Source organism: Oryctolagus cuniculus, chromosome 7, assembly GCF_051225735.1.
Source record: "Oryctolagus cuniculus isolate XC-2025 breed Fujian yellow rabbit chromosome 7, ASM5122573v1, whole genome shotgun sequence".
In the NCBI taxonomy this organism is placed as follows: domain Eukaryota; kingdom Metazoa; phylum Chordata; class Mammalia; order Lagomorpha; family Leporidae; genus Oryctolagus; species Oryctolagus cuniculus.
Window position 1 is genome coordinate 74,585,934 of NC_142873.1, and position 16,092 is coordinate 74,602,025.

The 16,092-nt window shown below is 34.2% G+C and overlaps 1 protein-coding gene across 8 annotated transcripts in view; it reads right to left on the minus strand.

Moving 5' to 3' along the window:
• Nucleotides 1-16,092, minus strand: part of PTBP2 (polypyrimidine tract binding protein 2) — an 80,954-nt gene that overhangs the window by 20,684 nt on the left and 44,178 nt on the right. For all 8 annotated transcript variants that reach the window (XR_016237166.1, XR_016237165.1, XR_016237164.1 and 5 more), the window contains exons 4-8: nt 14,859-15,031; nt 13,934-14,077; nt 9,392-9,556; nt 9,191-9,301; nt 3,479-3,674 (exon numbers count right to left, since the gene is read on the minus strand). Coding sequence is in view for 4 of the 8 variants with exons in the window: in XM_008264836.5 (XP_008263058.1) it covers nt 3,479-3,674; nt 9,191-9,301; nt 9,392-9,556; nt 13,934-14,077; nt 14,859-15,031 (789 nt within the window). In the remaining 4 variants the exon portion in view is untranslated. The remainder of the gene's footprint in view (nt 1-3,478; nt 3,675-9,190; nt 9,302-9,391; nt 9,557-13,933; nt 14,078-14,858; nt 15,032-16,092) is intronic.

Below are 16,092 nucleotides of genomic sequence, written 5' to 3' on the forward strand. Positions count from 1 at the left end.
TCAACTCTTGAGTACACAGTTAAATCATCTTGAGATATTTAAAGAAAAAATGAAAGCCTGAAACCTACTTCCCAGTGATTCTCAGTTTGGGGTAGAGCCTGGTGATATCAAAGTGTAGCATAAGCTTGAGAAAAACTTTTCTACAGTAGCTACATATTTAAACCTATGAACAAATATTTGTTATATCTGTTCACAGTTATTACTATTTAAATGTCAACACATTTTCTATAACGAGTTTGCTTTGCCTTTCTGTAAAGATCATAGGATGAAAACAGCTGTTAACCTTTTCAATTTATAAAACATACAGGAAACTCTCTTTGTATGCATTTCTGCCCTAATTTCTAAAATGTACATAATGGGATCATTAAAAAAAATACTTCTAGTAATTTTTCTAAAGGCAATCCAAGTCTGAATAAATGAACTAAACTTTTTAATATGATAAAGTGAGTATTAAAATGATCAAGTATTTTTGATCACCTTGTTCTTAGAATACGTGACTAAGTCTTCCAAGCTTATGATTATGTATTTAGATGTCAGATTTCTAACTAATTACAAACCACTCAGTCTTTCTTCTTTGAATAAATCACATTTTCAAAGACACGTGATCCCTAGCATTAGAAGAAGTAGAGAAACTAGATAAGATATTAAAGTATTACTATACAAAGTAAATAACATTTATAATCATAATTCTGAGGTAATTAAGTTTAGTCATATGGTCAGATATAAAATTATACAAATAGTGAACACCCTCAAATATTTAGAAAATACTGAGAATATATTTATATGTATTTGTGTTCTTATAAAACCTATTAAAACAAAAAAGGTGCTGTATCAATTATTTCACTTTAAAAAAGCACTGCTTGAAGAAGACTAAAATGGAAATAATCCATCAATATTAATTCAGCTCTACTTTGAAGTCACCTGATTAAATATCATGGGTAAAGCAAGATAAGATTTAGTTATCACTCTGAAAGGCATAGCCTATTACATACTGGATGTCACTGTAAATGTTGCTGGAAGACAACTTTAAAAAGCAAAAGAAAGAGTTCCTCATAAATATCATAATATATACCAAATGTGTGAATAAAATTATCTACACATCCTGCAAGTGGACAGTTTTGGATTGAGATGAATTACTTAAATGAATGATTTAAAAACACTTTCCTAAAAACTGGCCAATCTAAAGTAAGTAAATAAAAATTAAGGCATATGAATGCAATAGCCTTTAAAGAATCATTGTACATAATAGAATTAAAATAACTAATTCAGAGAATTGCAAATATCAAACATGAAAAAACCTCAACTAGCTCCATAATAGATATTAAAATTCCAATCAGACACTTTTCTATAGAACAGATATCTTACGAAATGAAAAAATAATACTCAATGCTGTTAAGGCAAAAAGGACAGATTCTTACACCAGCCATCTCTGGAAGAAATCTGCAGTAATAAGTAGATTTTAACATTGACTCAGTTAATTCTAGTTTTCTCAACCAAAAGAACTAATTTGAAAGGCAAAAACGTTATATACAAGAAATCTCTACTTTCAAGGTATCAGAGTTATGTGGAAGAATTATCTATCTTTCAAGAAATTCTAAGTGAAATGATAGCTACAATAAAACATAACAGAAAACTTACAAATTGGCTTTAATTTTACAAAAAATTATCCATAGAAAAAAAGATATTACATTGAAGTATGAGTGATTCTCTTAAGAATTATTAAACTAGGTAGTACATGATTTGATTTTTAAAGTTGTAGCCCACTTACTTTCAAAATCTATTTGATTAAAATAAAAAGTCCAGTTATAACAAGATATGAAACCATTAAAACTGGTATAAGTGTTATCTAGGAAAAGAAAATAAATTTACCATATTTTCAAACAGTGTTTTCCTTCTCCTTATCAGGAAGAAATATAGAAACAAAATATATTACACTAAAAAATTTAATACAGAAATAGAAGACATTAAACTAAATTATTAAGAATAAAGCAACTTTCTGATAGGCTTTTAAGCAAAATTAATAAACAATAATAAAGCAAAAAGTGAGATGGAAGTTAGTTGTGGTGGGGATTCATGTTTTACAAAAAAGACTAATTATCTTTTAAAAATTTTTACCAACACTATAAAATCACAAGGAAAATAGAAATGAATTCCTAGGAAAAGAATCCAGGTGCCTTCTAACTATGCCTCCATCCAGGATACATATATTTATATATATCCAGACATGCAGAAACACACAGCTCCTTAGGGTCCAAGGAAGTGATTAATAATCTATCTATAGCAGTAACTAAAAGAGTCACGTGTTATTTAGTACTGTCACACTCTTAACTTTAGAAACTATATACTATAAAATAATCAGTGTTACTTTCACCTCAAACTGAGGCTTAGGCATTAGACCCACACAGAAATAAAGATTCTGTCAGCAAAGTGTTAGCAACCTTAAGCATCTACAGTCAGGATAAACAACTACAGCTTATGCAACATATGCGAGAAAATTAAATTATCTCCTGCCTTTGTACTTTAGAGCACCTTTGCATGCATATCACTTTATTACATACATATACACAGAACAAATGAACTGTTACATATACATGGTAAATAAGTATTTCCAATAATTACTTCATTATGATACTTTATGTTTTTAGGGACATAAAGTGTAAAGCTAGGTTGCTGAATCATCAATCTTGAGTTTTATATGGACAGAAATCCTGATCTAAAGATAAAATTACAAATATCAGAAATCAAGATATAATTTCCCAGACACTTCAAATAAAAATAAACTAGAAAATTCCATCTTAACTTGTTTCACTTACAAAATAACATTTTCCCTTACAGTTTCATCTTGACCCAACAGTTATCTGCTTCAATTTTTTTGCTGTTACTAAGTGTCTCAAAAACCACTGTAGAATAAGGTAACATACAAATAATTAAGACAAAAAAGCCAATAATTCATAAACTTTGGAGAAAATTACTTGTAAAGTTTTTTTTTAAAAAAAATCTATAGTATGCTTCAAAAAATACCCACATGGCTACTTTTAATACATTTTTTGTCTATTAACATTTCATGGTCTCTATGCAGTATTAAAATAAAACAATCAAATTAGCTCCAAAGAATAAGCACAAGGGTCTTACATAAAGAACTAGACATGAACAATATTAGTTTGAAGCAAAAAATATTCTATGAAAAATTCAACAAGCATTCTTCACTAGAGGTTTTCTTTTGTTTTAGGAGAGTAGTGTGAAAGAAAAGGTGAGGTTGTGAAAGGCACAAAATTAATAAATTTTACACTTGTGATAACCACTTAAGGTTTTTCTCCTTACAGCATTCATATGCCTTCTCCCATGAGAAACAAAAATGAAACCTAACACAATTTGTTAAGGTCCAAAATAAGGTATACATTATACTTACTTGAATTTAAGAGGCATCTTCCCATTTGGCAAAATGAGAGAAAAGTGATATAGACAATTAAAATCATACCTAAAAGGGATGTTTCCTTGGCAAATGCTGCAGCAATTGCTGGGTCCAATGCTGGCTGTCCATCCCCAGATGGAAGATCAGGTCGGGTATAATCCCTACTTTTATCATTGTTGTATTTTACATTCAAATTCACAAGTTTGGAAAAATCAATCCTTAGGGTACAGCAAGCATTATAAATATTCTGACCATCTAGGGCCTGTAAAAGTGAATAAAGTATATCAGTAATCTTAAATAAGGAATGAAATTAACAAAAAGTATAACTTATGACAATAAAACAGGAAAAGGATTTAAATTCCATACATCATTCTACCAAATACTATAATCTTTAAACAGAAAATTCTACACAAACCTAAAATACAACCAATTAAGCATTCATGCTAATATTTTTAATTTAAAAAACAGCAAACAGCTTAATAAAAAAAAAAAAGAACTTATAAGAGTCACTTAATCTTACCAAGTAGTACTATACTAGCTTGCACAATAAAGTTGAACACACACACACCAAGATGGCAGTATTTACAGAAATCATTGTTTTATAAGGTTACTGCTGTTTGATGACATATTGAATGAGGCTGCCTCAAATCAAATAAATACATCACTATAACGAATAATAGCAATTCTAATGAAAAAGGCAAAAAGCTAGTTATCTTCTTTAACCTACAGTGTTCAACCTGAATCTGAATATCCTGATGAAATTATCAAACCCACGGTCATTCCAAGAAAGTTCTAAAATAACAATGTCACATCTACAGTTGAAAGCCAAACTCAATTACATTAGTTTTAGCAAGTTAATTTACCCTTTCGGAACCTCAGTTTCTTAATCTGGAAAACAGATGACAATAGCAGCCACACGTCCTTACAGGGTTATTGTGAGGTCTGAGTAAGGATCACGTATGTCAAGCATATCACAAATTATAAAAGATTATGCTGTTGTTATGCAGTTGTTACAATTATCATCTTTTTCCTATTTGTATATAAATCACCAATTCTAGTCCAGCTGGATATAAGCTGGGAACAAACTAGAAAACAGAATAATCAATTTAATAAATAAACACATCCTATATAGAGAAAGTACATCTCTATAGGCTGTGTAAGTATATAAATTTTATATCCATTATGCCAGTGTTGTGGCACAATGGATAAAACTGACACCTACAACACTAGCATCCCATATGGGCACCTTGTATTGATGATTAGGTTCATTACTATGACTTTTTATCACCCTACAAATCAACACTCAATAAATGTAACAGAGAACAAAACAAACATGGTTCCATTCTTACACGATTTACAATCCAACACAAAACACACTTAACAAGTAATTATAAAGTGTGATGATGAAGGGATGGCATTGTGGCACAGCAGGTAAAGCCATCACTTGGGACACTGGCATCCCATGTTAGAGTTTGCTGGTTTCAACCCAGCTAATGGCTCTTCTGATCCAGCTTCCTGCTAATGTTCCTGTAAAGGCAGTAGAAGGCACAAATGCTTGGATCCCTGCCTCACACGTAAGAGACCCATTTGGGCAATGAAAGAGTGGAGGGAAGATCTCCCCCTCCCTTTCAAATAAAGCTGGAGGGAAAAAAAAAAAAAAAACAACTGTGACAATGAGAACTAAGAAGAAAAAAGAGCTAATCTAGCTGAAAGGTTAATAATACCTGAGAGGAGATTTCTGAACTGATACTTGAAAGAGGAAGATGAGCAGAAGTGGGACGAGAAGGATACAAACAAAATCAGCAAATAGTTGGACTGACCAAACTAAGTTGGAAGGCATTCCATGGTCAGTTGGGTTTCTAAATAATCAGAACTTTAAAAAAAAAAAAAAAAAAAAAAAGTGATGTGAACACTGCTGGAATCACAGAAGTATAAATGAGCCATGAGAAAGCGTGAGGTCTTCTCCCAGGCAGGAAGAGAGGATAGGACAAGGAAGAAACTCAGAAATGTAAGATAATCAAGAGAAATGTTGAGGGATCAGAAGAAAAACCTACATGAGAGTGGTCAAATGTTCTATCATTGGGATTTAGCTAAAGATCACCAGTAACACTGGAAAGAACAACTTGGAGAGATGAGACTAAAACAAAATTGCAAAAGGTAGAAAAATATGGAGGGGGTAGGAGGTATAAATAGTAGAGACAACTTAGAAAAGGAAGTCGTTGTTAATAGTGGAGGGCACTGTGGCACAGTAAGCTAAGTCTCTGCTTGGGCCACCTGCATCCCATATCAATGTGCCTGATTCAGTCCAAATACTCTGCTTCTAATCCAGCTTCCTGTTAATGCTCCTCAAAGGCAGACATAACTCAAATAAACACTTGAGTCCTGATATCCCTCATAGGAGATCCAGATGGTGTTTCTGGTTCCTGGGTTAGGTCTGGCCCAGCCATGGCTACTTCAGGCATTGGGGGAATGAACCAGCAAATGTAAGATATCTTTCCCTATATCTCTCTCTTGTGCTCTCCCTCCCTCCCTCTCTCATCTTCTCCATCATTTTGCCTTTTAAATAAGAAAATTAATCTTAAAAATAATCATGCTTATAAATAGGAGAATGAGGTGATAGATGGAATGATATCTGGAGTTATCTGCAGAGATGGACAGGAATCAGGTGGTGAAGGTTCACTGAAAATTGATGAGACTTGCACATGCTTGAATTATTGGTTATTAAGTGGCCTATGTGGAGAAAAATTTTAAAAAGGGGATGAAATGAGGGGCTAGCACTGTGGTGCAATAGATTAAAGCCCCGGCCTGCAGTGCCAGCCAGCCCATATGGGTGCCAGTTCGAGTCCAGCTGCTCCACTTCCAATCCAGCTCTGCTATGGCCTGGGAAAGCAGTAGAAGATGGCCCAAGTCCTTGGGCTCCTGGATCCATGTGGGAAACCCGGAAGAAGTTCCTGGCTTCTGATCAGCTCAGCTCTGGCCATTGCAGACATTTGACGAGTGAACCAGCAGACGGAAGGACCCCCCCCACCCCCGGCTCTACCTCTCTCTCTAGCTCTTTCAAATAAATAAAATAAAGCTTAACAAGTAATAATAATTTTTTTAAAAGGAGAGGAAATGTACTGGCAAATCTCTTTGGAGGCAATAGAGGATAAGATCTGGTCTTAAAGAAAAATTTATGCATTTTATTAGAGGAGAAAGGAATCATGGGTATTAGATTTTTCAAGAAAAGCTGATGGAAAACAAGTGAGGAGAAACATGGTAGGGAAGAGAAAATGTCAATGTGATACAATCACATGAGAAACAGAACACACTGACTATATAAAGAAATATGAGAAGATGTTTCAATCACAGTAGAAGGTTTATCTGTAGAAGTTTCTCATGAATTTAAACTGGTACCAGTTGTCAGATTATGTGATATTACTTTTCTGGGAAAAGCCCAGATGCAGGCACGAAGAATAAAGATCACTGGACTTACTTCAAGTACACATTTTACCAGAGTCTAGATTACAAGACATTAAAGGCAAGCAAGTTTGGGAAATAAATCAGTGCTGCTCCTCTTCCAATCCTGCTCATTACTAATGCACCTGAGAAAGCAGCAGAAGGTGGCCCAAGTACCTGGGCCCCAACTACCTACCTGGAAGACCCAGATGGAATTCCAGGCTCTTTGGGGAACAAACCAGCAGATGGAATCTATCTCTCTCTCTCCCCCACTCCTCCTTCTCATTCCTCTACCTTGTCACTCTGCTTCTCAAATAAATCTTTTTTACTTAAAAAAATTATTTACTCTTAGAGTAACAATTTTAGACCTTTGTAAAGAAGACCTGAGTGAGTAGATATTCATATCAACATCTAAAGCTTCGTTTATTTGTGCAAAGACTGGTTAAATGGAAATCTCAAATATTTAACTGAGGTACTAATTTTAATGATTAAATAATTATAAATTACTTCAGACAAGATGCATAATAAGCTATTTCCCCCAAAAGAATTATAGCTCAAGTGAAGGGTAATTCCTAATCAAATTCCATTTTATTGTTCCTTTACAAAATTTTTTTTTTTTTTTTTGGACAGGCAGAGTGGACAGTGAGAGAGAGAGACAGAGAGAAAGGTCTTCCTTTGCCATTGGTTCACCCTCCAATGGCTGCTGCGGCCGGCGCACCGCGCTGACCCAAAGCCAGGAACCAGGTGCTTCTCCTGGTCTCCCATGCGGGTGCAGGGCCCAAGCACTTGGGCCATCCTCCACTGCACTCCCTGGCCACAGCAGAGAGCTGGACTGGAAGAGGGGCAACCAGGACAGAATCTGGCGCCCCAACTGGGACTAGAACCCGGTGTGCCGGTGCCGCAGGCAGAGGATTAGCCTATTGAGCCACGGCGCCGGCTCTACAAAATACTTTTCTACTTTTAAAATAGTTTGTTTATTGTTCCTTTACAAAATACTTTTCTACTTTACAAAATACTTTCACAAAAAAGCAAAGAAAATATTCCACAACAAGAAAAATATACACTACCTTTAAATAGGTTTTAAATATTGAAAAATATCATAAAAAAAGCATAGCTCCTCCATTATCCCGAAGATAAAACCTCAGACCTCAATGATTTTGATAATTCAATAAATTATAATATTTTCAAAGGTAATGGACTGAGGCATGTGAAAAAGCATAATTGTTTTTGGGGAAAATAAACAAAATAGAATTCTAGTTGTTAATGTAAACCTGAAAAGAAAAGCATAGATTATACAGTGTGAGAACTATCAAGTAACAATATGCTGGAAGGAAAGGACTATCTGAAAGGCTGACTTAAAAATGTCCACCTTACAGTTAGTGTGCATTACAGTTAGTAATTTACTGCTTTAAATCTTAGTAGCTCTCTGTAAACAAATACGGTGTGGCAAGAAACAGTTTTGCTCACAACAAAAATGAGTAGTGATCAGAAAAATTGAAGTAACATTAGTTGTTAAGCTTATACAATTAAACTATTACTAGTACAGCCTTTCTGCTACCTACAGCAATTTTTGCCCCCAAAATGAAATTCTGAGGATGAAAATACAATGAAACGATGAAAAAATGGCTTTGGTTCTATATTTATAATCTTCATCTGCAGAAAGCACTGAAGTATTATAGACCAAATTAGTCCAAAGGTAAAGAATGAAAGGGAGAAAAGATATAGTTGACTGAATGGTTATTGCAATATCTAATAATGAATTTTTGATGGCTCTATAATGAAATAGTGAGATAATACAGCAAAAAAAGTTAAAGAGATGGAAAAGATATACAATTAGAGGATCAATGAAAAATAACCAAAACAAATCAACAAACAAAATCCATAAATGAGTAAAAATCTATAAACAAGTAAAAAGTAGACCAGGAAATCTTCCAAAAATGTCTTAAAAAAAATCCTGAAAAAAGAACTTAAGATATAGTCTTAAATAAACTGAAAGTCTATCATAGCATTTGAGTCACATATATATAGACATTTTAGCCAAACTATCTAAAAAAACTCTCAACAGAAACAACTTAAAATCTTATATAGTATGCATGCACAATATAATCCTGGCATCTTCTCAAGAACACAAATTTTGTACCTAAACAGACAAAAATGTAAAACAACAATGTTACGGATACTATTACTCTCATTATTCTTAAAAATAAACATTCCCCCTAAAAGTATCTTAATGACATCAATTTCTACATGGTACTGCTTTGTCACATCAGAATCAGTACATTAGCTTTATTGATTCCTCAATGTAAAATATCACTATCTCAAAAGAAGCTCTACACTTACTAATTTTGCTTGTTGAGCATTTACTGGATCACCATACTGGAGCAAAGCTTGAAACTGGTTATTTTTTGTAAATGTGATTATCTTCAATACAGCACCAAACTTAGAAAATATCTGTTAAAACATTAAAATCAAATTATTATTTATACACTTATTATTATTCCTTCGATTCATAGGTAAGTATGTAAATTAAACCAAACTTACTTGGTGAAGAACATCAAGTGTTACAGGGTAGTACATATTGTCAATAATTATTCTAAGTACCGGACTCTGGGCGGGAGTCACTGCACTCTCACTAACAGTGGTGCCACTAAGCGGAGTATTTGCTGTCTGGACAGCAGTCACAGCTTGAAGAACGGCTTGAGCCCGCTAAAAATTAAAAGATATATAACTTAGAAAAAAAATCCACTATCTTCACTTACATTTTGCAAAATGTTAACTATTATTTTCCTCCAAAACATATGTAGAATAAACGTTAACTAAATAATTAACAGACATTTTGAGAGGCCACCATAACCTAGGTATTACTCCTTTTAAAAATAAGTATTCTACGTATCTTGAAGCATTTTTACTTCAACTAAAATGTAGTCTGGCAGATCTATATAACCAGAAAAATGTTCGTTTTTTTTAAATCAAAAATTTTGCTTATTTATTTAAAAGGCAGCATTACAGAAAAAGAGGTACAAACATAGAGGGAGGGTCTTCCACCCACTAGTTCACACCCAAATTGCCAAAATGGCCATGGTTGGGCCAGAAAAATGGCTTAAAAAAAAAAAGTTCAGGGCCAACAAGTGTTGGGGCACAGCAAGTAAGCCACTGCTTACAATGTTGGCATCCCATATCATAGTGCCAATTGGAATCCCTGCTTCTCTCCTTTCAAACTATCAGTAGAAGAATGCCCTATGGCCTACATGAGAGATCCAAATGGAGTTCCAGGGTCCTGGCTTCTGACAGGCCCAGCCCTAGCTGCTGTGACCATCTGGGGACTGAATAAGCAGATAGAAGATCACTCTGTGTCTCTTCATCTCTCTGCCACTCTGCCTTTCTAACAGATAAATAAATCTTTATAAAACTTTCAGAAGACAATAAAACTTTAATGTTATCCACTCCATAAAACAGGTACACAGCAAATCTCAACAAGGGGATACTGGATTATCTAAAACTCACTATTTCTAATACAATATTAATAGAGAAATATTAAGAACAGATGTTAATGTGTAATCTACTGCAAAACCACAGTTTTCAGGAAAACAAAGACATAATAAATTCTCATATATTTTATGGTACCTAATATACCATCAATTGTAAAACACATTACTATTTTATATATGGTTAATAAGATTCTGAACTATTCTAAGATACATCTTGATTTCTGAGACTTTTAAAATATAAAAAAAAATACAATATTTTTAGGAAATCTGCCAAATCACAGGTTAAATGTTACAAAAGACTGCCTTTATTACTATGCATTTCCTATTATTATGACAGAATCTTTGACAAGAAAATAATTTCTACTTTCTCTGGAGTCAGAGAACATATATAAAGGCAAATAAACGTTAAACCTAATAATGACAAGTAATTTTACAATGCTTTATAGTTTGAAAAATCTTGTATCAGCATATGAATAAAGAATATACAGTATATGATGATGAATGAAAGAACACAAAAAAATTAGGATACTTATGATAATAAATAAGAACGGTCATTTTACTGAAATATTACACAACTAGTGATCACACAGTTTGGGATTCAAGGAGTCTACATAGTCATCTTGACAAACCACATCATTAAAATACTAATTAAATAACAATCCGACCTACAAATTTATATATTAGTTAAAATCTTGAATATTTGGACCATTCCAGCTTTGTTATGACATAATGGTCTATGAACTTTCTTATGATAAACAACTGTGTATGTTTTCTCAGGTAGTTAACTAGAATTAGATTCACTAAGGCAAAGAATATTCATATGCTCGACTTTGGTATGTACTTCAAGCTGTCAAAAACTGTTCTATCAATTTTTATTCCTATCACACATGAAAGATCAATCCTATCTACTGTATCATTAACAGTTGGTATTATGTGTCTGAATTTCAGTCAATCTAATATGGCATGCTAGTATCTTACTATGATTTTAAATTGCATTTGAGAGGCCCACAATCCAAACCTATTCCACTCTGGATTAGGGGATAGCTTCACGAAGGAAGAAACAGCTAAAGGGAAACCTGAGAATGCATAACAACTGGCTGTGTGAAGTATGGTGTAGAAAGATGGCACAAAGGCAAGGAGGGTGAGAACAAGGAAAACATAAAAGCTAGCACAGAAGAAAATAATTCAAAGTATATTGATGTATTATAAAACTACTGTGATTAGAATCCTCAAAGAGTTATTATAAAGTCACAAGGTATGACCAACTACAATGTAAAAGGATTGAAAAGGCTTTTGAAAAATAAAAATGATTGTAATTGTTTTAAAATATTTAATGTCCTTCTCTAATATTTTGCTCATATTTTTTATATGAACAAAGTTACAGAGAGAGGTAGAGAGAGAGAGACAGATAGCCTTCCATCCACTGGTTCACTCCCCAGATGGCCACAAAGGCCGAGCTGAGCATATATGAAGACAGGAGCCAGGAGCTTCTTTCAAGTCTCCCACGTGGGTACACAGGCCCAAGACTTGAGCCATCCTCTGCTGCTTTCCCAGGCACGTTAGCAGGCAGCTGGCTTAAAGTGGAGCAGCCATCCATATGGGATGACTGCACTGCAAGATGGGGCTTTAACCCACTGCAACACAGCAATGGCCTGCATTTTTTTTTAAAAACAAAGATTATGCATTCCTTCTTCTGTGTAGAATATCTCAAGCTGGATTAAGTGGCTTATTCTCTTAACCACTTTGAAGTTCACTATTCAAATGTTCCTTCACTATTGTGCTTTCACTGGTAATCCTATTTAAAATTACACATACTCTCTCCTGCATATAACGATATGGTTTCATTCTTTACATTCCTTTCCTTTAAATCTTTTAAAATAAGCATGTATTTATTAATTACTTAATAAAAATACTAATAGACATTATGTTAAATGAACTAAATCAGACAGAAACAAGTACCACATGATCTCATTTATATGTGGAACCTAAAAATGTGGAACTCACAGAAGTAGACTTGGAATGATGGCTGCCAGAGACTGGTAGTAGAGGGGAATGAATGAGGAAAGAGAAGATGTTTGGTCATAGGATACAAAGTTTCAGTTAGGATAAGTATGTTCAGGTGCTGCAATACACAGCATGACAACCGTAATTAATAATAATACATGTTTTGGCCGACAATGTGGCTCAGCAGGTTAAAGCCCTGGCCTGAAGCGCTGGCATTCCATATGAGCACCGGTTTGAGTCCCGGCTGCTCTACTTCTGATCCAGCTCTCTGCTATGGCCTGGGAAAGCAGAAGAAGATGGCCCAAGTCCTTGGGTCCCTGCACTCATGTGGGAGACCCAGAAGAAGCTCCTGGCTTCACATCAGTGCAGCTCTGGCTGTTGCAGCCAATGGGGAGTGAACCAGCAGATGGAACACCTCTGTCTCTACCTCTCTCTGGAATTCTTTCAAATAAATAAAATAAATTTTTAAATAGTAATAATATATGTTTTAAAATAAAGGAATGAATTTTAAGTGTTCTCACCAAAATGAAATGATATTTGAGGGTGACATTAGCCTAATTTGATCATCCTATACTATTTATATGTATAGAAGCCTTCAATTGTGACCCCTAAATATATACAATTATTGTCAATTGAAAACTAATTTTTAAAATATAAACATATCTAAGTTAAAAATAGAGAACACCAAGGGTATACTCCTTCCTTGTAAGTTTTTAGAAGTATACTTTCTTGTTCAAAATGAATGAAAATTTTATTATGAAAATATCAAAATGAAAAAAATAAAAAAAATTAAAAAATATCAAAATGGTGAATATATCTTTTAGAAAAAGTTTTACAAGCTTATTTTTTTGAAAACTAATGAAATAATTTAAAGTCACATTTTATGAACTGAAAAAGTGAGAAATTATTTTCCATTAAATTTTTGGTGAGATAAAAAAGCCAGATAGTTTATATTTTAACAAAATAAAATACATAATTAGCTTAAAAATATATTAGAAGAGCTATCATTTAGACCATTATAGTAATCCTACATATTTAGATCTAAAAACATTCCAATAGCACTTTTTACTTAATTTTAGATAACTTCTACATCAAAACACTAAAACAAAAATACTTGTATATTCATATATTATTTATTCTAAGATTTTTCCCCAGAAAATGGACATATATCAAAAGGAATATTTCCATAAGAAAATAAGACCTATAAAAAGTCAAATAATAAAATGTACTGAACTTCATATTTTAAAGTATAAGCAGACTAGCAAAGAATATCCTGGTAAGTTCTATCTCATAAACAGTTTCTACATCAAAATTTCAACTTGCAGTAGCATTTTTTTTGCAACAAAAATTTGAATATGGCTTTAAAGTAACTTATAAATAATTCATCAGTATTAACTTAGAATATGAAAGTAATTACAATTCTTCTAAACATAATTTTAATAATTTTGGACATGAAACATGAAAATACTTTAATAACTAGAACATATCTATATAGAACATCTTCTGAACAGTTCAACATTTTATTTTCTGTTATTGTGTTTCAAATTCTTTACACATGCTGGGCCATTTTATTTAAGTACAACATACTTACTTGGTTTAAAGTATTATCTGTCTTTAATTCTTTGTGATTGGAGTACTGGATAAAAATTGGTTGGTTACGAAGATGAGGTGTCACAGCAGAATAGTAATTAACCATAGTGATTGCTGCTTCCTCTGTTGCCAGTTCCAAAAAGGCCTGAAAATTTACACAAATTTTAATTCTGTAAGTTAAATTTCAATAAACTTCAGCATCTGTGTAATCTACTCAGCTTATTAAATCATTACTGCTAATGTTTCCAGATAAATATTTCTTTTTTTTTTTTGACAGGCAGAGTGGACAGTGAGAGAGAGAGAGACAGAGAGAAAGGTCTTCCTTTGCCATTGGTTCACCCTCCAATGGCCGCTGCGGCCGGCGCACTGCGCTGATCCGATGGCAGGAGCCAGGTGCTTCTCCTGGTCTCCCATGGGGTGCAGGGCCCAAGCACTTGGGCCATCCTCCACTGCACTCCCTGGCCACAGCAGAGAGCTGGCCTGGAAGACGGGCAACCGGGACAGAATCCGGCGCCCTGACTGGGACTAGAACCCGGTGTGCCGGCACCGCAAGGCGGAGGATTAGCCTACTGAGCCACGGCGCCGGCCCAGATAAATATTTCTAAAGGAAAAGCCTAAGATGGTTCCAGTGCCTACTGATTTCTGAAATAACAGAAAACAGAGTCACAACAAAAGAAATTCATTTGTTTCTACAATCTCACTATAACAACTGTTCAGAGTACTAATGTGAATTCAAAAGGCAGAATCTGAAAACTATGACAACTATCTCACAAACTTTCCATACAAATCTACTGGGAAAAGTTACAGTAAGAATTCTTTTATGTTCTTTCAGAAAATTAATCTTCTGTAGTCTTTTCCTCTTACAGGATGACAATTCACAGCCATGTAGTTCGAGATTTAACATTTTTATAAAACCTGAAAGTTACCTGATTTTTCCCTTTGAGCATAAGGATGTTGGTCACTTTGCCAAAAGGTAAGCCTAAAGCAATGACTTCTGTTTCTGTCACTTCACCAGGTAATTTTCGAATATGAAGTACACGAGAAGGAGTGCCATCCATTTTATCTTCTCCTTTAAATTTTTTATTATCATTACCATTGGCTGAAAATATTTTAAAATATATGTATTAACAATAATATACAATTTTCCTTATTTATGGAAAATAAAACAAATTTGTCAAAAGAATTTATAATCATAGTTGAACATACCTGAATAATCCTAAAAATTAAAAATCTAGGCTTTCAAAGGAACAGAGAAAACCATATCCATCAATTATTATTAAATGGGATTATCGATTAGCTAATAGTGCTGCTAAGTAATATTCCTGAATAATATAATCAAAGAATAAATGAATATCAAAACCATTAAAAATTTCTTATAAAAATTTTTATTTGAAAGGCATAAAAAGGGGGAGACAGAAGAGATCTTCCACATACTGGTTCACTCTACAAAAGATTGCAATAAGCAGGGCTGGACCAGGTCAAAGCCAGGGGTCCAGAATTCCATCCAGATACCCCACATGGACAGCAGGGCTCAAGCCTTTGGGCCATTTTCTGTTGCTTTCCCAGGTGCATAGGAGGAAGCGGAGCAGCCAGGACTTGAACTGGCAAGACAATATGGGATGTCGGCAGTGGAGGCTGTGGCTTAACCCACTGCACCACTGTTGGCCCCAAAATGCAGTTCCATAAAGAAACTGTTCACAACACAATTATCTTGCAATTTGATCATCTTATTACAGACTAACAAAAACACAGGTTCTCTCTTATTTGCAAGGGATATGTTCCTTCAAGATACTCCCATTCGCAGTGGATGCCTGAAACCACATATAGCACCAAATACAGTATGAGGCTACTTTAAAAAAGTTCATGGAAAATGAAATTAAAATGTTTTGATGCAGAATAATTTTGAAATCCATGCATCGCGTTTTCATAAAACTTACTTTCCACTATTTTTTTTTTTTAATTTGACAGGTAGAGTTATATACAGTGAGAGAGAGAGAGAGAGAGAGAGAGAGAGAGAGGTCTTCCTTCTGCTGGTTCACTCCTCAAATGACCACTACAGCTGGCGCTGCACCGATCCGAAGCCAGGAGCCAGGTGCTTTTTCCTAATCTCCCATTCGGGTGTGGGGGCCCAGGCACTTGGGCCATTCTCCACTGTCCTCC